A 20,722-nucleotide genomic window follows, 5' to 3' on the forward strand; every position below is an offset into this window, starting at 1 on the left:
GGAAAATTCCACCATGACATGGCCATGTGAGTATAAGCAAAGCCACTTTGTAAGGACTTTCTGGCAACAGGTTCATTAGAGTGGTCCCATGGCTGCTGCAATGACGTGCTGTAAGTAGTCAGCTTATACAGCACTGTACCATGGCCAGCCACTGCTCCAGGTGCTTTACCTCGATGTACTCCTTTATCCTCGTGGCACTTATGAAGCCATTTTACAGATGAGGAAACTGAGGCATAGAGAGGCTGAGTCACACAGCTAGTAAGCAGTAGAGCTGGAATTCAAACCCAGGCAATCTGACAGCCCTCTGAAGAGCAGGTTGGCAATATGAATCAAAAGGAGGATATACTTCCTCCCAGCATTAGTTGATAGTCTTCTGCCACACCTCTGGAAGAGTAAGGGGAAGCACATAGTTTTCAAGCCAGACAGACCTGGACTCAAATCTGGGCTCAAATCTTTATCAGGTGTATAATCTATATTAATTTATTTGAAAGCTCTGACCTTTCACTTTTCTTCATCTGTAAGGTGGGAACAATCATCCCTGTCTCAGAGTATTGTTGTAAGAATTAAATGCAACCACGTAAGAAAGAGGCTGGTACCTGCTTTTACAGTGTTCCCAGTTTCACTAGGTTTGGCCTAAATGGACATTTCCTTTCCATGCTTCTTTGATGACCCAAATCATTTATTAGGTTCACAGCTATTCCTGAATGCATGTTAAGTACCCTATGTATAAAAAGGCTTGGAGGTTGCTCTATTATTTTTTTTTTCTTTTGGCTGTGCTGGGTCTTTATTGCGGCAGCACGTGGGCTTAGTTTCCCCAAGGCATGTAGGATCTTAATTCCCCCGACCAGGGATCAAACCCACGTCCCCTGCATTGGAAGGCAGATTCTTAACCATTGGACCACCAGGGAAGTCCCTGCTGCATTCTATATTTCTATTTTTTTTCCTCTGTGTTTATAACCTTTGACTCTGTTTTATTCTCTCACTATTATTTTCTCTCTCTTTTCTGCTCTTCTTTTCCTATAAGAGTAAGTTTTGGGGGTCTATTTTTCTCTAAATTGACTGTGAATCGAGAGGGAATGGAAAATGTTTATGTGTTAACTTACAAGAACAGTATAGTCATGAAGATAACAACACACATTAATGTCCAGTGTTGACAAAGATGGGGAATGTGGGCACTGTCATATACTGCTGGTGGCTTATAAACTGATACAGTCTTTTTGGCAATATGAATCAAAAGGTATGTGTACGTATTTTCTGACCCAGAAAGTTGAATTCTAGGAAATTGTTCTAGGAAATAATCATTATCTACAGCATGTTTGTATCAATTAGCTTTGGCTGCATAACAAACCTCCCCAAACTTCATGGATTAAAATAGCAAACATTTATTACTTTTCATGTTCAGTAGATTGATTGGGTGATTCTTCAGGTCTGGGTTAGCTCACCAGGAGCTGAATGGTGTAGCTGAATGACCTCATTTACATGCTTGGGCCCCAGCTGGGATGGCTGGGCCCAGTCTCTGTGTGGTCTCTCCTTCCCCAGGAGGCTAGCCCAGGCTTCTTCATATGGTGGTCTCAGGATTCCCAGCAACAACAAACAAGGCAAGCCCTAGTACATAAACACTTTTCAAGCCTCTGCTTGCATCACATTTGCTAATGTCCCTATTGAGCAAAGCAAGTCAGGTGGTCAAGCCCAGATTCAATGATGGAGAAATAGATTCTACTTTTTTTAAAAAATATTTATTTATTTGGCTTGCAGTGTCTTAGTTGCGGCACGTGGGATCTTCATTGTGGCATGAGGGATCTAGTTCCCTGACCAGGGATCAAACCTGGGCCCCCTACATTGGGAGTGCAGAGTCTTAACCACTGGACCACCAGGGAAGTCCCAGATCCTACTTCTTGATTGGAAGAGCTATTAAATATTTGGGCCATTTTTCTCCTACAACAAATGTTCATCTCAGCACTGTCTACAATAACAAAAAAAAAAATGGGAGGGATTCAATGTCTGAGAGTAGAGGACTTGTTAAATAAATCAAACATCCATACAATGGGATACAATGCAACATTTACAAATGATAGAAAAGAAGAGTTAATACTATCGGGAAATGTTCTCCATATAGAGTTAAGTGGAGGAGAAAAAGAATTACAAAATCTCATTTTATTGAAGCAAAAAAGTAAAAAAGCTTAGGTTAAAAAAAGAGATTGGAAGGACACGCAACAAAATGTGAATCTGAATATATCTAATGATGAGGTTACTTTTAACTTCTTCTTTATGCTTTTCTGTATAATAGCTAACAATTCTATTGTCTAGCACTTACCTAAGCACTTTATGTATGTTAACTTATTTAATCCTCACAATGACCCAACGAAATGGAGTCTACCAATATCACTGTCCAGATGAGGAACCTACAACACAGGGAGGCTTAATAACATACCTAAAAGTCACACGTCAGGGAGAAGGCAGATCCTTCATTTGAATCTAAACTCCATGGTGTTAACTACTAATCTCCTTTCTAAGTCAACTGATTTGTCTAGGGTCAGAGTGTGTGATGTTTGATAAATGGACTATATCAACGGTTTTAAACCTTTAAAAAAAATCACTAAAAGCTTTTTATTGCAAATGTAATATACTCCAGAGGTATATAGAATAAAAGATGAACTTCCTTCTGCCAGGATCCCAATACCATCCTCAGAGATAAACATTATTAGCAGTTGGGTATGTATCCTTCCTGCTCTTTCTTTTATATGCATTTACACACCTAAATACACTGTTGTGTGTGTGTGTGTAAGTGTGCATACGTATGTATACACACATATGAAATCATACTCTACACTTGCTATTTGGTGATATTTTGGCAGGCCTTGGAGATCTTACTATGTCAATCCACAGAGATGTGCTTCATCCTTTTTTGTGATTTATCAGCTTCTGCTAAATAGAAGAGTCCCAGAAATACCCTCATGGTGTAGGCTTCCCTTGAGTGGACAGGGTGGGAGCAAAGGGTCCGGGGAGAGCTTAAGAAAGGAGAAACATGATCATGAGAGACCCCAAAATACTTCTAACTGATTGTGTTTGTTTCCTAGAACTGCTGTAACAAAGTACCATGAACAGGGTGGCTTAAAACAGAAACTTATAATGAATTCCCTGGTGGTCCAGTGGTTAGGATAATGGACTTCCACTGCAGGGGCCGTGGGTTTGATCCCTGGTTGGGGAACTAATGCCACGTGGTGCGGCCAAAAAACAAACAAGCAAACCCAGAAACTTATTCTCTTACAGTTCCAGAAGTGAGAAGTCCAAAATCTAGGCAGGGCCATGCTCTCTCAGAAGGCCCTAGGGAAGAATCCTTCCTTGCCTCTTCCATCTTCTTGTGGCTCCCAGCAACACTATGTGTTCCTTGGCTCGCAGCCACATCACTCCTATCTCTGCTTCTTCAGGAGGCCTTCTCATGTGTATATATGTCTTGTTCACCTGTCCTCTTCTTACAAAGACGCCAGTGATTGAATATAGGGCCCACTCTAATCCAGTATGACCTTAGCTTAATTTGGCTACTTAACATCTGCAAAGACCCTATTTCCAAATAAGGTCTATTCTGAGGTTCCAGGTAGACATGAATTTTAGGGGGGGGACCCTGTTCAGCCCACTACACAGGCCTACAGTCTCCACTTGAATAAAAGTGTCATTAATAATTGTCAAAAGGCATATTATTCTTCTGAGAACGTATGGATTAATCCCACTAGGTTTTGAGGGGCTTTCAAAAGAAATTCAATGCATTTTCACAAAAATCCAAGCAAACTTTACTTCATTTTAGCTTTGAAAATGAATTTTCATCTCATGGTCAGGGATGCAGAACATCAGAATTTAAGTAAAGGAGCATAATTTAAAGAACTCCCTCCAGGGCTTCCCTGGTGGTGCAGTGGTTAAGAATCTGCCTGCCAATGCAGGGGACACGGGTTCGAGCCCTGCTCTGGGAAGATCCCACATGCTGTGGAGCAACTAAGCCCGTGTTCCACAACTACTGAGCCTGTGCTCTAGAGCCCACGAGTCACAACTACTGGGCTCACGCGCCGCATCTGCTGAAGCCTGCGCTCTAGAGTCTGTGCTCCGCAACGAGAAGCCCGCGCACCGCAACAAAGAGAAGCCCCTGCTTGCCGCAACTAGAGAAAGCCTGCACACAGCCAACGAAGACCCAACGCAGCCAAAATTAATAAATAAAATAAGTAAATTTATTTAAAAAAACTCCCTCCAAATTTTCACAACATAGCTGAAACATATATTACTATATCCTTACAATTATGCACTATGTCTTTTGCTTTAATCACAATCCAGCATGTACCTTACAGGACTAAGATTATTTAAGAAGGATCTCCAAGTTAAATTGTTGTTCCTTCAGTCTCCCTCATTCTGAGGGGAGAAACCAGAAATGTTTCAGTTCCTCACCCAGTGCTCTCATCCTATTCTTGGCAAGAACCTGGATGGCCCCTTTAGCATTTTTGGTAGGGGCAGCTCATTACCTCCTGAGACAAACCACTTCACCTCATGCCAAGTTCATCTACAAAACTGTCATTATGTAGGCTCTATCATCTCTAGGCTTCACACTAGAACATGGAGGCTCAGAGAGGTATGCATATTATGCAAATGCATGAGAAAAAGATGGGAAAGATATATATATAACAGGTTTTGTGTGATTTTCCATATTTCCCTAAAAGGTTACAGGTACAAATGAACTAATTTTTTAAAACTAATTGTGGGGTCATCAGTTCAAGGCCACACAGAAAGTGGCAGAGGCTGGATTGGAACCCATTGCTGGACAACCCCCTGCGGGGGTGGAATTTTCTGGACTCTCTCCTAGTGACCCTGAGCTCCAGCTTCTCCTGTCCTTCCAGGTCTGGAGGCTCCTCTCACTCCAGCTGGGCCTCCACCTCCAGCTTCAGCCCTCATCCCAGAGACTAGGACACAGCAGAGGAGGGTTTGATAGGGATAGGATTGTGGTCTTGAGTGAGGCCTGTACAGAGGCAACTCTGGCACTTCCCAACCTCGGCCTGAGGGCAGCCACCATGGCATTCGCCATTGTGTTCCCAGGACTAACACGTGGTGAGGAGTTGCTGGAGGAAGGAGACCCAGCGCCAGGAACTAAGTGATTTAGAGGGCGGGAGGAAGCGCGCTTCAGGGACGGTGGAGAACTCTCCGCCTCGAGTATGGACTGAACGTCCGGATGATAATTACCCTTATCAGCGCTGTCGTCACTGTCACCGAATGTGAGACGCCCCCCTCCCCCAAGGCCAGAGATTGCGCCAGAGCCCTAGCGCGCTAGCGAGCAGGTGACGAAGCCGCTGACGGCCAGAGGGGGAGAGGGGGAGAGAAGAGGGTGCGTTACAGTCCTTGAGGCGAGAGCTGTTACGCGATGCACCGCACCCAGGGCGGAGGCGTCCTCTATCCCTCCCCCTCTACCTCCGGACACAAACTCCCGCGCGCGACGCGTCCTCAGGCGCTCCGGGCTTCCCCGCGTCACCTGCAGCCAGGGCGCCCCCCGCGACACCTTCATTCATTCCTCCTACACTGCAAGCGCAGCGCGGGCCTCGGGGGCTGAGAGAACCGCAGGGCGCGGCGGGCGCTTTGAGCCCGAGTTTCGGCGGCTGCAACAGCGCTGGGGGTGGAGGGCTGCCCTGGTGAGCGCGCGTCGGCCCAGTTACCGAGAATCCTCCAAGAAGAGACCGAGACCAGAAGAGCAGAGACACTTAAGAGATAGACGTAGACAGAGACCATAACACAAAGAGATATGGGGCACCGAGACAGAGACACAGACAGACACATGGAGATAGACTGACATATAAATAGGCACAGACAGAAACAGAGCACAGTCAGAGAAACACAGGCTCCAGATGAACAGTTTAAGACCCGAAGAGCAACCCTGTACAAGAGCGCGCCAGACCCGAAGAGCAACCCTATACAACAGCGCGCCAACGACGGGGGCACCACCTATTGGCCTGAGCTATTCCCGCGTCCTGCGGGTTCCCGCACATCTCCGCCGTATCCGACCCCCTCGCTCGCAGCGCTTCCGGTGTCCGCCTCCTGCACCCGTTGGCCGGTACCATTCGCCCAGCAGCCAGTCCCGCCAATGGCAGGACCCTCCCGTTTTCGCTCCTTTTCCTCCGCAGAGAGCTGGGCCCGCTCCTGTCCGCACACCACCCCACCCCCGCGGCCGGCCTCCCTCCCTGCCCTGGCCGGTGTCCTCCCCACCTCCACTGCGCCCCGCCCGCCGCGCTCTGCGGCAGTCGGGCGCTCATCGTCATTCCGCTCTCGCCGCCGCCGCCACCCCCGCCCCCCCCGCGCACCGCCCCCGCCCGGTCCCCGCCGCCGCCGCCGCCGCCGCCTGCCCAGCGGCCCGGGAGGCGGAGGCGCGGGGGAGGAGGCCCCGCTTGGCTCCGCAGCCCCGGATGCTGCATGACTTCATCTTTCCGCCGGCTCCCCTGCTGAGCTAGGGCCGGTCCGGCAGCTAGCCCGCCGCCCGCGCCCCGCCGCAGTCCCGCGCCCACCCCGCACCCGCCATGTCCGAGATCCTGCCCTACAGTGAGGACAAGATGGGCCGCTTCGGCGCCGACCCCGAGGGCTCTGACCTCTCCTTCAGCTGCCGCCTGCAGGACACCAACTCCTTCTTCGCGGGCAACCAAGCCAAGCGACCCCCCAAGCTAGGCCAGATCGGCCGAGCCAAGAGAGGTACGCGGCCGGGGCCCGGAGTCGTCGCTTGACCCAGAAACCCTCCGCCGGGCGCCCCCCGGCTGCAGTTCCCCGCCAAGCGCCAGCAGCTCTTGCCGCAGACCAGCGCAGCCAGCCGCTCGCCGGCCGGGGTTGGAGGGGGGGGTGGTCCCTGCTGCAGTGTTGTGTCCCCCTCTTCCCCTCTCCTGGGAAAGCAGTGCTCCGGATTCGATGCTCGCCACCTCTGGAAGTAGAGCCTGGGCATCCGGGCGAAGGGGAGGGGCCGGCCGGGGCATTTGGGGCTGCCTGAAGTGGGAACATGGGGCGACGGCCGCTTCTTCGGGAGCAAACGCTAAGTCGGTGTATGCTACGGAAGAACCTTCGGGTGGGGAGGGATGTCTGACTGGAGAATGGGCAGGGGGCCGGGGGTTCGCTTGTCCTGGTTGTTTGCATGGGGAAGGGGCTCTGTTAGTGCCAGGATCGGAAGAGGGGTTCTAGCCGCAAGAAGGTTGGGTTGGGGAGAGGGCTGGAATAGATGGAGATTCGGTTTGAGGAGGAAATCCTGTTGAAGTGAGGGTGGAAGAGGGGGATCCCATGAGCAAAAGCTTTCCGATCAGCTCGGATGGAGGAGAGCTCAGGCGGCGGGAGGGTTTGGACTGGAAGGTTGAACGGCTGGAGTCTTTGGAAGAGGGGCGTTCCTCCACAAGGAGAGGAGTGGGTCTGTGGGAGCTGGGGTCAGCAGTGGGTTGAGTCGGCAGGAGAGTTCGGACGGGGAGGTCACTGTAGCACGGAGGTCCGAGGGGCGTCTCTGGGCCACGGGCAGTAGCTGAGCGGGGCGCGGGGACCAGGGCCCCATTCTCGCCGCCGCCCCCCGAGGCCGCGCGGCTGACGCGCTTTCTCCCTGCGCAGTGGTGATCGAGGATGACCGGATAGACGACGTGCTGAAAGGGATGGGGGAGAAGCCGCCGTCCGGAGTGTAGACGCGCCGGCTCAGGCGGCGGGCTCCGGGCCCAGCCCCGCGGCGGCCAGGACCGCGGGCCGGCGATGCGGCTGCCGGCGCCCCCCGCCCCGGCCCAGGCGCTCGCGGGCGGGGGCTGCAGGGCCGCGCCGCTTTCGGGTCATAGTCGCTGCCGCCGCCGCCGCCAGGCACTCCGGAGCTGTCCGCTTCAGCACCACGGCGGCGGCGGTAGCGGCGGCGCGGACCGGCCCGGAGCCCGTCGCCGCGCTCATGCACTTTAGAACCTCGGGCCGCAGCCCCACCCCGCACACCGGAACGGACAGAGACCCGCGGCCCTCAGCCCCGGCCCGTCCCCTCCCGCACGGCTCCCCTGCCCCGCCCCTCTCAGGCAGGTCTGGTCCGCAGACCGGCTGCCTGCCGGTGCCGGACCTCGCACGCGGCCAGGGATGTTTGGCTGCACATTTGCATGAGCTTCCCACCCACCTGAGCCCAGCCCTCCAGGCCGCTCCTCACCCTCCACCCCTGTCTGGCGTGACCCCAGCCTCAGCCTCTTTCTAAGGGACTTCCTCAGCACATTTGTATTTTTATATCCGACTCTTTGTTTACTGATTCCCCTCGTGGTTCATGCCCTCCCCCCACGGTCTCGGCCACGCTCTTCTGCGCCTGGCAGATAGGATGGGTGTTGAGGCTGGGATGGGACAAGCCCCCAACATGGTAACCAACCATATGACCAGTCTGCCCATGCCTGACCCTAGGCGGCTCTCTGGCAGACTCCTCCCCTCAAGGTATCACCTTCCAAGGGCCCAGGTCTGATTTTACCTTGGACCCCTGCGTCCTGCCCCTGGGAATCCAAATGGGGGCTGCATTGCATCTTTGGATGACACCTGTAGCCCTAGCCCGGGAGATATTCTCAACCCCAGGGATGTCCTTTGTAAATGTTCCTCCATCCTCACTGTACCAGGAGTGTGTGAATAAACACAGACCCCCCTGTGTGTGCGTGTGTGTGTAGCTGCTGCTTTGGTTTGCTATAGGAGCCAGCCCAAAATGGCTCCAATTCTTTTTGGGGGAGGGGAGCAGATACTTGGGAACCTCAGGTGCATGTAACTGACAGAGAAGCGTTGCCAAGTAAACACAGGCAGGTCAGCCTGGCCTGGGAACATCATTACAGCGTGGCCTCCTTGGGTAAATAATACAACCTGAGCAGGATAGGTCACCAGAGTTGGGGCCGGAGCTGGAGCTGGGGTCAGAAGCAGTCTATATTCAAAGTGTGCAGCCTCCTATGAATACGTCCAGGTTGAATGGGGGTCAGTAACAGGCCCCAGGGATGCAAGTCTCCAAGTCTGGCTGGCATGCACAGGGGTTGTGCTGAGATTTGCCCCTGGGGATGAATCACTGATGGTTCAGTATGGTGGGGGAGGAAGTTGGGGAATCCAGGAGAGATCTGAGGAGCCTAAGAAGGAAGTCAGAAACCTGAGATCTGGGATCTAGTTTGACCTAGCCTGTATTTTTTTCATGTGGGGTTGCTCCCATCAGCTCTTAGTTAGGCATGAGGCCCCTGGGATGTGGGCACTTTGGACCTGACCTTAAGCACTGAGTCAGGAATTCTGAATACTTGAGCCTGGGGCAGAAAGGCAGGAGAACCATGCTTCTGGCCTCACAGCTGAATGGCACTGAGGAAGTCCTCATGATCTGAGTCCTGGAGGAAGCAGGGTGGGGTGGGAGGTCTAGGAGGTGAGAGGATCTGGGCCCCAAGGGCCAGCTGGGCCACACTGAGCTCTTTGCCCTTCTGCATGAGGTAGAAATGGAAGTGGAAACCATTGCCATAGGTTGCATGCCTCAAGGACCAGCCGTAACGAGCTTGGGCGTAGTGTCTTGTCCGAAAGTGGGGGGCAGCAGAGGTCATTGAGATGAACTGGCCCCCAGGGACCAGTACTCGGCTCACCTGAAAGGCAGATAGAGAAGCCATTGGTGAGAAGCCCATCTCCAGGTTCTCAAAGGTCAGTATGGCCCCAGATGCCCTCCCAGCGAAATCTCAGGTACTACCCTCCATCCAGTAGCTCAGGGCTCAGGGCTTTCCATGGCAAAAGAGTGAGGCTTCTTCTCTGCCCCTGGTTGTTCCATGGGGGTAGGGCTATTTTTTAAACAGGTAGGAGCATGGGAGTGATGTCAGGTGCAGGGGGCACTGCCTTCCTGTCAGCTGCTTACCTTCCCTACCTGGAACCTGGCCGCTACCTCATCTCTATGGCAACACAGTATTCAATCCTCAGCCTCTGTGAGCCTGGCCACTCCAGCCCCCTACAATCTCGATCCAGCTTAACACCCCCTTCCTTCAGGTAACCATAGTCCTGAAGGGACCCACTACTTGTTCCAAACCATGCCTCCTTCTGGCTTCTGAGTTCTTCTAGTCTCCTAAAACCTTAACCCCTCATCCCCAGCTCTTGATCAGCCGTCTTTCCCTTGGTGCTCCCTCACCTCACTCAGCACCTGGTCCACAGTGTGGATACCTTCAGAGGACACGTTCCAGGGATACTGTTCTCCAGTCAACAGGGCATCCAGCGTGCCCTTCTCGAGCACCACGTCAAAGGAGCCACTGGGGAAGCCCAGTGCCCGCACGTCCATGGTCTCCCAGCGCAGCTTGGGCACATGGGCATATCGAGCCCGCATGGCAGCCACCACTACTGATGAGTAGTCCACACTGGTCACATCAGGGAAGCCCCCAAGGAATAGTTCGTAGCTCAGGGCACTGTTTCCACAGCCTGGGGTGAGAAGGGGTGGATGACAAAAGGTCTAGGTTAGCTTTGGTTCTCACCTCCCCAATTATCCATCCACTCTTGGCCTGTTTTCTCTCAGCTCAAACCCTCCTGTACTGAGGGAGAAGCAGCATGGTACAAGAGCATGAGCCTTAGAGTCATACAGATCTGGGCACATATCCTGGCTCTATCATTCCTGGCTGTGTGGACTAAAGCAAGTCATTTACATACTAGGAACTTGGATTTCCTAGTCAGAAAAATGAAGATAACAATACCGAGCCTACATGTAGGATGTGATGCTCTAAATTTAAAAACTAAACAACTGGAGAGTAGGAGCTTTGAACTTAGGAGTTCAAAGATTTGGGTTCTGACATCTCTAGTCATACAGCCATGGCAAGTCATTCAACTCAGCCTCAGTTTCCTCAGACTCAGAATGGGAATAATATTGGCATCATAATATTATTAATAGGATAATGCTAGTATTATCCTAATTCCTAACCTCTCAGAGATCCTCTGATGATATCAGCCCTGGGAAGACTTCATGTTAGGGGTTTTTATCTTACTTTGCTTTCCAAGGCAGAATTAACAAGTGAAGGGGAAACTAAGTGGGGACACACAGTGGAGATGATTCCTTGTAATTTCTTCATGTATGATTGAGCGCCACATATTGGGTTCTGCTGATGAATAAAAGGCTTCTGCCCTCAAGGAGCTGATGCTCTGGTGAGAGGAACAGATGTGTAGTCAGGCAACTGCCACATAATGCAGTGAGAGTTTCAATAGGGACAGGCTGCAGGAGCACACAGGAGAGTCCCTGTCCCCACTTTAGATGGGTGGGCCAACAGGATCGGGGGAACTGACAACCAGTCAGAGTCTTGAAGAATCATAACACTCTGGTGGGAAGTGCCCGGAAAGCAGTCGCAAAGTGGTGGAGGGTGGAGGTTAGAGGAGTGGATGTGGACCTACTGCCCAGTGGGCATGGCTTCCTTCAAAGATCTGTTGGCCTCTTCCAGGCCCTCTTGTGGTCAGTATCAGCCCAAGAACAGGCCTGGATGACAGTTCTTGGTGGCCTCACATGAGGATCCCCAGCTCTTGGGATTAGATTGCCTTTAATCCCCATTTGCCTCCCTAAAAGGATCACAGAATCAGCTGTTGGGATAGCCCTAATCTAGCAGGCAGAGCTTGGCACCTGGACAGGTGCCAGAGACTGCTGGTTGGTCCTCGGCTGCCCCTTCTTGTGTTTCTCCTCAGGCTCTGGGGCTCAGGAAGAGTACAGTCTTACCTGGGAAAACCCAATGTGTGCGTCCCAACACTGGAACCACAACAGGCTCTGGGACGGGAGGTGAGGGTAGCTGAATAGGAGACTCTAACCCAGTTCAGCCTGAAATCCCACTGGGTTCTCTGACCACAATGCCTTCATCAACCAACACCTGACCTCATATGCCTGCAGAGCTCTGCCTAACTGTGGACAAACCCAAATTTCCTTCCTTCGTTCCCTTTGGTACAGGAATGGTATCTCCCAAAACAACTTTATTAAAGATGAAGGGAAAATAAAACTTGACCACAGGGCCAGTTATGCCTACAAAGCAGTGATTTGGGGCTAACAACTAAGATGAGGCTTGGAACTGCCACTGCTTCCCTAGGTGGGGCCTTAGGGAAGCAGAGCTCTGGAGAATTGAGCCAGATCCAAGAACCCATCATATGGGAGCCCAGAGTTATGTGGATGCTATCCCAACACCAAGAGACTGAAGTGTAAACCAGAATACCAATTTGCTTATTTATAATAGGAAAAAATAGCCATCATGGGGTCTGGACAGTCAATCCTCTGGTCAGTCCCTTGTGTCTCTATAGGAAATACAAACTGAAGCCAAATTATAATCCGAAGATTCTACAGAGCATGGAGTCAAGCAAGAAGAGAATCAAGAGAAGTATAATGACAGCAAAACTGGGACGGCCACATGGACTCATCTGTAATGAGGAATCTAGCCATAGGGACCAGACACACAAGTCTTCAGGCAAGGTACTCTTTCTCCGAGCAGTCCTGGAGAAAGTGCCTCTCTGACTCCCATTTTCAATAATAATGATAGCTAACAGTTTTTGAACACTAGGTCCCATGCTAAGTACTTTATAAGGATTATCTCAGTTTATTTCCCCAGGAGCTCCATACTGAAGATTCTATTATAACAACCATCGCCATTTTCTAGTTGTGACACCAACTGTGTAGCCTGAAAGGCCTAAAATATTTACTATTTGGCCATTTTTCAGAAAAAGTTTACTGAACCCTAACCTACAGTAGTTCTCATAATATTTATCACTAACCTCTTGGGGTTGCCATGAGGATTAAATAAGTTAGAAAGGGCTCACCACATTCCCTAGCACCTACCAGGTGTTCAATTTGTTTGTTTAGGTGGAAAGTAACATAGGGTACCCCCCAAGCTGTGGGTCCTGTTCTTAGATCTTGGGAATCCTGTCTGGAAAGTTTTTCTTTTTGATTTTTAGACTTTTCCCTCCTCTATCCAGAAAAGGGTATCTCCCAGTCGGGCAGAATTTAAGGCAGTGTTACTCTGCCAATTACCAGCATGAGAATCAGCCTGTGGGCTTGTTGAAAATACAGACCCCGGGACCCGCCTTAGACCATCCCTGGAATTATATACTCAGAGTGGGGTCCAGTTTTCCAGGTTATTACACTAAATCTTGAAAAACATAGATCTATGGTAAATCTATAGATAAATGCAATGGTTTAAAGCCACAAAATTCAAGATAGGTTTTACCTCTGGGGGGAAGAGGTTTGGGGGACCACACAGAAAACCTTGGATATACAAGGCTTTTTATTTTGTCAGGCTTTTTTCTAGTTATCTTTCATACACACTCAATCATCTTAAAAACCTGATAAATAAGTATGTACTCTTACTTTTTTTTTTTAAGGCTGAGAAAATGGAGGCACAGAAATTTAAGTATTTTGCCCACGATTCCACAGCTAAGATGACATGTGCTGAGATCCCTACATAATTAGCTGCCTCCAGGGTTCAAGTTCTTAAGCACTTTCTAGTCCTAGGAATGCTGTATTTCTCAAACCGAGTAGGGTATTCACACACATTCGAGTTATTATTTATACTTTACATATATACTGTATTATAAATGTCTCATATATGTGAAATATTTCACTTAATACATGGTTTTAAAAATAGCAAAATAAAAACTATAATTGGAAGGAAATCCGTTGTTTAATCAAACTTCACTGGAGCCCCCAAGGCTGGCAGTGAAAGAGAACCCCAAGGGGGGCAGGTGGACCTCTCAGAGCCCCACCTGAAACCCCAGTACTTGTTCCTTTTGGGGAGTCACACCAATGTCGGCTGCAATCTCCCCTCAGAGGGAGCTGTCCTCATCCTCACTGCACACGGTGGGATGGGGGTGGGGTGGAGGGGGGTTGGGGACGACGACGACATAGGACCAAGTTTCAGTTAGAGCTTGGAGAGTCAAGAGATAACTCTCTAGGCGACAATGGCTCACGGTGCCCAGTGGCGCACCCAGAAAAGCGCTAGGCATTGCGCTCGAGGTGCCTGCACGTGCCTTATCCGACTTGATTTCGCAGTCCCATTTCTAGAAGTGAATCCGGGGCTCAGAACAGGTTCATGATTTGTCCTAAGTCCTACAGTCAACTAGCGCTGGGACTTGAACTAGTTACTGTGAACTCTCCAGTGCTCGAGGCTGCCTCCCCAGGGTCCGGAAAGGGGTCATGGGTCACCTACCACACTCAGACTCAGAGAGACTGTCTTTCTCCTGGGGGTCCTCGGACTAAGAATCTCTTGGCTCCTGTTTGCCCTGGCTAAATACTGCCGCGATTCTAAAGGTACTGGATCCTGACTCCTGACTGGGGAGTCTTCTGAGAGGGGCAGGCAGGAGCGAGGGGCGGGGCCAGTCCAACCAGCTCCACCTGGGCTGGGCAGCCCCGGGACTACCCACCTAGCACGAGGATACGGTCCTCCGGCCTCAGCTCCGGCTCTAGGAGGTCACGAAAGGAAGAGAAGTCCCCGAACCACTCGTAGGGAGCAGAGTCGGCAGCGCCCCGGTAGCGCTGGTCCCAGTACTGGACCTCGCGGTACCCACAGTTCTTCTCTGGTAACTCCAGCAGCGGCGCCCAGGCCTCAGGACAGGCCATGATTGCGGCTGCCGGACCTTGAAGGCAACTGGCCCCCACCTCTGGGCGGGGCTTGGCTCCTTATGTAGCCAATTGGAATGGCTGCATGTGGGAGGCGGGGCCTTTGTGTCTCCGCCCGGCACCAGCAGTTGCTCAACATAAACACGTGGAACTTCCGTTCTCTGCTAAGCGCTCTTGGAAGAATCCTCCGGGTGGGAAAATAATATCGTCCAGACCCTGAATCCTCTGGATGCGCTGCTCACTAACTTCTGAGAGCCACACTCATGGTGTCAGACTCACTCCGGCTCGTCATTGCCCCTCTATCTTCAGTTTGGCTCCTTCCATTAAGAAGTCTGAAAATTAACGAAACATTCATTTCTTTCTAGTTTTGAGCACCCGAAAGGCTCTGGGGGGTGGCGGGAGTAGCGCGGACAGAGGTCTTGCTCTCCAGAAAAGACTGGCATGAACGCAGATATTACCAACATAGGCGAAGTGTTATGCTAGGCGGAGGAGGTGCGGAGGAGTGGGGGGAGACATGGCGTGGGCAGGAATGTTACTTTTCTGGGCAAACGTTCGATCCACATGAGCTCCTGTGTGCCCAGGGCTAAGTATGTACTGAGGAGTAAGACCGTTCCTGCTCGTATGGAGCATGCAGTCCATCAGGGGAGACATGTGGAAGAAGTAGATTTTAGTGGAGTAAATAAGGACTCCGGCAACTCCACTCAGCCCTCGGTCCGTTGGGGCACGCGGCGCGGGAAGCGGAACCTAAGTACCAAAGGGTCGGGCTTCCGGGGTAGCGGGCCCGCAAGTGCGGCGCACCTTCAAGATGGCGGCAGGCCTGAGGAAACGAGGCCGGGCAGGTCCCGCAGCTCGGGCAGTGAGACTGTGCGGGCAGTGGCTGCGGCGCGCCTGGCAAGAGCGGCGCCGACTGCTGCTGGAGCCGCGCTACACGCTGCGGGTGGCCGCCTGCCTCTGCCTGGCGGAGGTGGGCATCACCTTCTGGGTCATTCACAGGGTGGCATGTGAGTGCGCCGAGGGGGAGAGGAGGGTGGGAAGGGGGACCGAACCCCCGACCAAAACTGGGACCCACATTCGGAGCTCAGACTTAGACCCCTGATCCACTCAGTCATCAGTTGCAGACCCGTATCTTTTACCCAAATCCCAAGCCTGCTCCGCGGAGAGCCAAACCCGATCTTAATCCCTCCCAGAAAACCTGGGTCCAAGTTAGTGGCTGCTGCTGCTGCTTGTCTGTGTGGCTTTGGACACGTCACTTCCCTTGCTGGGTCTCAATCTTATCATCTGTTCAATTCTGAGGTCTGGAAGTCTCTTCTCAGTGATGGCATTTTGTGACCGTTTGAGTCCGTTTGGCATTATTGGTGACTTCTCTCCAGGCTGAAAACACTGGACTTAAGGCTTACTTGCTAAAGACCAATAATTCAATACATATTTATTGAGTGCTTATTATATGGCTTACACTATGCTAGGTACCAAGGCTATAGTGGTGAAAAGGATAGACACATTTTCTACTTGCGTGTGTGGGCCTGGACAAAGATAACAGAAAATTACAACACATCAGATTCCTCGTGATGGTAGTAGACAGGGTGCTAAAAAGGACATAGGAGGGCACTTAATGCAGACTTGAGGAGTCAGAGAAGGCTTCCGAGAGTCCTCCTCGAAAGATAAGAGCTAGTTCCTTGAGGAAAGAGACAAAAGGGGTCGTGGGGAAGAGTACTCTAGGCATAGAGAATCCTGTATCAAAGAGCTCCTATCAAAAGAGAAAGTCTGTTTCCTTTGAGGAACTGAAAGAAGTTTTTAGAGCTGGAACACAGAAATCAAGTGAGGGTAGTACTAAGAGATGAGATTGCAGAAGTCGAGACAAGATCGTGAAGGAATCTGTAAGCTGTGTTAAGGAGATAGTTAGCATGGTGGTTAAGAATTTAGAGCTCCATGTGTTCCAGTCTCAACTCTACCCTTTCTAGCTCACTGTTCTTGAGCTAGTCACTTAACCTTATTAATTCATAATTTCATCTTCTAAAAATGGGAAGAATAGAATTTGGTCTTTATCTTAAGAGCCTTGGGGAATCATTGAAGAGTTTTAAGCAGAGAAATGTGATATGATTTCTATTATAGGATGAGCTCTCCGGTTGCAGGGTGGAAAATATATTGCAGTGGGGTGAAAGTGGAAGCTGGGAGCCTAGTTAGGGAGCTCTTACACCATTGTGGCTAGAGATTATGTTAGGCCCAAATTTGAGTGCATGATAGCAGAGAAGGATGAGATAGTAGAGATATTTAGGATAAAGAATAGGCAGGAGGCTTCCCTGGTGGCGCAGTGGTTGAGAGTCCGCCTGCCGATGCAGGGGACACGGGTTCGTGCCCCGGTCCGGGAAGATCCCACATGCCACGGAGCGGCTGGGCCCATGAGCCATGGCCGCTGAGCCTGCGCGTCCGGAGCCTGTGCTCCACAACGGGAGAGGCCACAACAGTGAGAGGCCTGCGTACAGCAAAAAAAAAAAAAAAAAAGAATAGGCAGGACTTGGTGACTGGGCATTGGAAATGAAAGAGAAGGAAGTATTAAAGGTGTTTCCCAGGTTTGTGACTTGAGCAGCTGAGAGGTTAATGGTACCATTCATGGAACCCAGGAAGGGGAGCAGATTTGGAGTGGAAGGTTATGAGTTCCATTACAGACATGTTTGAGTTTGAGATACCTGAGTTCACCCAGAGAATGTCAGATAGGCCTTTAGAGAAGGGGTTATGATAGAAGTCCCGAGGATGAGCTGGAACTCTGTGCTTTGATGGGCTGAGGCAGAGAAATTCTGAACCTGGAAGTAACCACACCATCCTGTCCTTTTCCAGATACAGAGATTGATTGGAAAGCCTACATGTCTGAGGTGGAGGGTGTCATCAATGGCACCTATGACTATACTCAACTGCGGGGTGACACTGGACCTCTTGTGTGAGTGGGGATAGGTGGTTCAGTGAGGATGGAGGGGCTGACTGGATGCCAGACCGGATAGCTTGACCCAGACTCAGGTTCTTTCTCCTCTTCCAGGTACCCAGCCGGCTTTGTGTACATCTTTATGGGGCTATACTATGCCACTGGCCGGGGCACTGACATCCGCATGGCCCAGCACATCTTTGCTGTGCTCTACCTGGCCACTTTGCTGCTTGTCTTCTTGATTTACCGCAAGACCTGCAAGGTGAGTCCTCACTACCAGGAACAGGGGGCCCCAAACTGGGAGGGCTGGGGAGTGGGGATGGTTCAGGGTTGGGGAGCTGACCTTTTTCCCCACTGTGCCCACCTCTCAGGTACCTCCCTTCGTCTTTTTCTTCATGTGCTGTGCCTCTTACCGTGTCCACTCCATCTTTGTGCTGCGGCTCTTCAATGATCCAGTGGCCATGGTGCTGCTCTTCCTCAGTGTCAACCTCCTGCTGGCCGAGCGCTGGAGCTGGGGCTGCTGCTGTTTCAGGTCAACACCCCTCCCTTCTGGCCCCCTCTTTCATTTTCTGTATTCATCACTTTCTCCCCAATTTTCTGCAGCAGAGGAAGTAAGGGAGTGGCCAGACAGTGTAGGTCAGTTAGGGCCATACTAGGTGAGTCCAGGATGTGTAGAAAGTCTTCCCCCCCAGGCCCCCTACACACACACCCTCTTCCCATCCTCTGTCCCCTCCAGACAGCATCTGCTGTTGGAGTTGGTCATTGCACTTTCTAAATACTCAATATATATTTGCTCACTCAGTCTGAGTGTAGAGACAAGGCATCAGCACCCTACTCCCAGCCTCCTCCCAGGCTTCCTTATCCTCCCTCCAGCAGTTCTGAGTATGAGTGCTCACCCTCTGCCTGGAGCTTGCTGGCAGGGGAGGGGAGGAGTTGCTGTGGTGATGGTGGGCTGTACATCTTTGGGTGGGGTGCATGGCCCTGGAGCTGATCTCCACTCTCCTCTCCCCTATCCACTGCAGCCTGGCAGTCTCTGTGAAGATGAATGTGCTGCTCTTCGCCCCTGGGTTACTATTCCTTCTCCTCACGCAATTTGGCCTCCGTGGGGCCCTCCCCAAGCTGGGCATCTGTGCTGTCCTTCAGGTATTCCCTCCTTACCCTTTCCCCTTTCTAACGAAGCGGAGGCCACTCTGTCTGGCCTCCTTTCATCCTTGAGACTTCCTCAAAGACAAGAGACAGAGTTTTGGAGTTGATTCTGATCTGGGCAGCCACCACCTCTAGGCTTTGGTTCCTTTAGCTGTCAAACAAGGGTGTTGAACTACATGGTCTCTGAGAGCCTTTCTAACTCTGCGCATTTATGACTTGGTGAATCCAAACTTAAAGCACTGTTATTACCTGCTTCTTTGGCCCAAGGCTCTTGTCTCGGTGGGTGGGCTGGCTTTCTTGCTATTCCTAGTGGGAGTTAGGGAACCTCTGAGACCTATACCTTGTTCCCCCTCCTCTCAGTGATTAGCATGAGGCTGAGGGTGAGCCTGGGCAGCTCTGTTGACATCACACCCATCCTCAGGTGGTGCTGGGGCTACCCTTCCTGCTGGAGAACCCCGTCGGCTACGTATCCCGCTCCTTTGACCTTGGCCGCCAGTTTCTCTTCTGCTGGACAGTGAACTGGCGCTTCCTCCCCGAGGCCCTCTTCCTGCATCGTGCCTTCCACCTGGCACTTTTGACTGCCCACCTCACCCTGCTCTTGCTCTTTGCCCTCTGCAGGTGGCACAGGTGAGAAAGGGGAGCAATTTCATGAGACATGGGGGAAGGAGTGAAGGGCCTAGGCCTTAGGGGCTGCATGGGGGATGTTGAGCTCCGCTTGGCCCACATTGGGGGCTTGATAAGTATCTCAATGGCTTCTCCCCAGGACAGGGGAAAGTATCCTGTCACTGCTGAAGGATCCCTCCAAAAGGAAGGTTCCACTCCAGCCCCTCACACCCAACCATATCCTTTAAATCATGGGAAGGTAAGTCTTGCCCTCTCCAGCTGAAGTTGGGGTCCTGGTCAACTAGCCCTGCATGGCTGGTGACCTGGGAGAGGGAAAAGGAGCTAGCAGTAATAGCTACAGGGCCCATTCATAGAGCTCTTACCAATGCTGTGCTGAGCACTTTACACATTTAAGCATTTTTTATTCTTTATTCTAAATATTATTGAGTTACCATTATGAGTGCTCACTCTCTGCCTGGTGCTGTCCTAAGAGATTTACATACATTCTAACATTTAAAGCTCACAAGAGACTCTGTTTTATCCTCATTTTACAGATTTTAAAGATGGGAAAATTAGGGCTTTAAGAAGTTAAGTAATTTGCCAAGGTCACATAGCTAGTAAGTGACGACTCGTTAGGCGTTAGGGCTCTAGATATTACTGCCTCCACATCAGACTGAGCAATAGGTCCAGAGAGGTTAAGAAACTTGCCCAAAGGTATGCATCTAGGAACAGCAGAGCCAAGGGGCTATCTGACCCCCAAACTTTTGTCCCTCTGCTTTGAAACCTCCCTACCCCTTCTGCTTCTGCCCTTGGCCTTGACCACCACATACAGATTGTTTCTGCCCTCTTCACCTCCAACTTCATTGGCATCTGCTTCAGCCGCTCCCTTCACTACCAGTTCTACGTCTGGTATTTCCACACACTGCCCTACCTCCTGTGGGCCACGCCTGCACGCTGGCTCACACACCTGCTCAGGTACCAGCTGGGACAACCTGGGGGCGTGGGAAGGGGTAGGGAGCTCCTCATCCCAAGACTGTGACCACGGAGGGGCGGGGGGTGAGCTGAAGTGCTGCAGGCCTAGAACCTGGACAGACCTGGAGCTTATTTCTCATCTCCAGGTTGCTGGTGCTGGGGCTCATTGAGCTCTCCTGGAACACATACCCATCCACGTCCTGCAGCTCTGGTGCCCTGCACATGTGCCATGCTGTCATCCTGCTGCAGCTCTGGCTGGGCCCCCAGCCGTTCCCCAAGACCATCCAGCACAGCAAGAAAGCCCACTGAGATCCATCTCTTCCCCTCCAGTCTATTCTCAGGACCCTGGACGGGGATGGACTGTGTGCCCTTCCCAATAAACTTTACGAAGTCCACTTCTGTGCAGCCTACGTGGAGGTGCCTGGACCAAGCTGTGAGGGACAGGCACGTGGCAATTAAAGAACTCATTCAGACAGTCCTAAGAGGCACTTTATTGCATAGGATTTAGGGACTGTGGCTCTCTCCCCTTCTACTGC

General features: G+C 51.4%; 3 protein-coding genes across 3 annotated transcripts; 2 read left to right on the forward strand and 1 right to left on the reverse strand.

Annotated features, from left to right (window-relative positions):
* Positions 1–6,539: 6,539 nt before the first annotated feature.
* CAMK2N2 (calcium/calmodulin dependent protein kinase II inhibitor 2) lies at positions 6,540–7,667 on the forward strand (the record flags this gene model as incomplete). The annotated part of the gene is made up of 2 exons (XM_079705615.1): positions 6,540–6,708; positions 7,597–7,667. The coding sequence occupies 2 exons, from the start codon at positions 6,540–6,542 to the stop codon at positions 7,665–7,667; spliced, it is 240 nt and encodes a 79-aa protein (XP_079561741.1).
* A 1,500-nt stretch (positions 7,668–9,167) lies between these two features.
* On the reverse strand, positions 9,168–14,551 carry EEF1AKMT4 (EEF1A lysine methyltransferase 4; the record flags this gene model as incomplete). Its single annotated transcript, XM_079705221.1, has 3 exons — positions 9,168–9,587; positions 10,118–10,401; positions 14,356–14,551. 3 exons carry the CDS (start codon positions 14,549–14,551, stop codon positions 9,300–9,302), a joined length of 768 nt encoding a protein of 255 aa, XP_079561347.1. The 3' UTR covers positions 9,168–9,299.
* Positions 14,552–15,317: 766 nt separating this feature from the next.
* On the forward strand, positions 15,318–20,607 carry ALG3 (ALG3 alpha-1,3- mannosyltransferase). Its single transcript, XM_079704882.1, has 9 exons — positions 15,318–15,552; positions 17,384–17,483; positions 17,580–17,727; positions 17,837–17,997; positions 18,488–18,608; positions 19,033–19,238; positions 19,375–19,453; positions 20,047–20,189; positions 20,333–20,607. Exons 1-9 carry the CDS (start codon positions 15,357–15,359, stop codon positions 20,493–20,495), a joined length of 1,317 nt encoding a protein of 438 aa, XP_079561008.1. The 5' UTR covers positions 15,318–15,356; the 3' UTR covers positions 20,496–20,607.
* The last annotated feature ends 115 nt before the right edge of the window (positions 20,608–20,722 follow it).

This window comes from Hyperoodon ampullatus (genome assembly GCF_949752795.1).
Source record: "Hyperoodon ampullatus genome assembly, chromosome: 5".
Taxonomy (NCBI): domain Eukaryota; kingdom Metazoa; phylum Chordata; class Mammalia; order Artiodactyla; family Ziphiidae; genus Hyperoodon; species Hyperoodon ampullatus.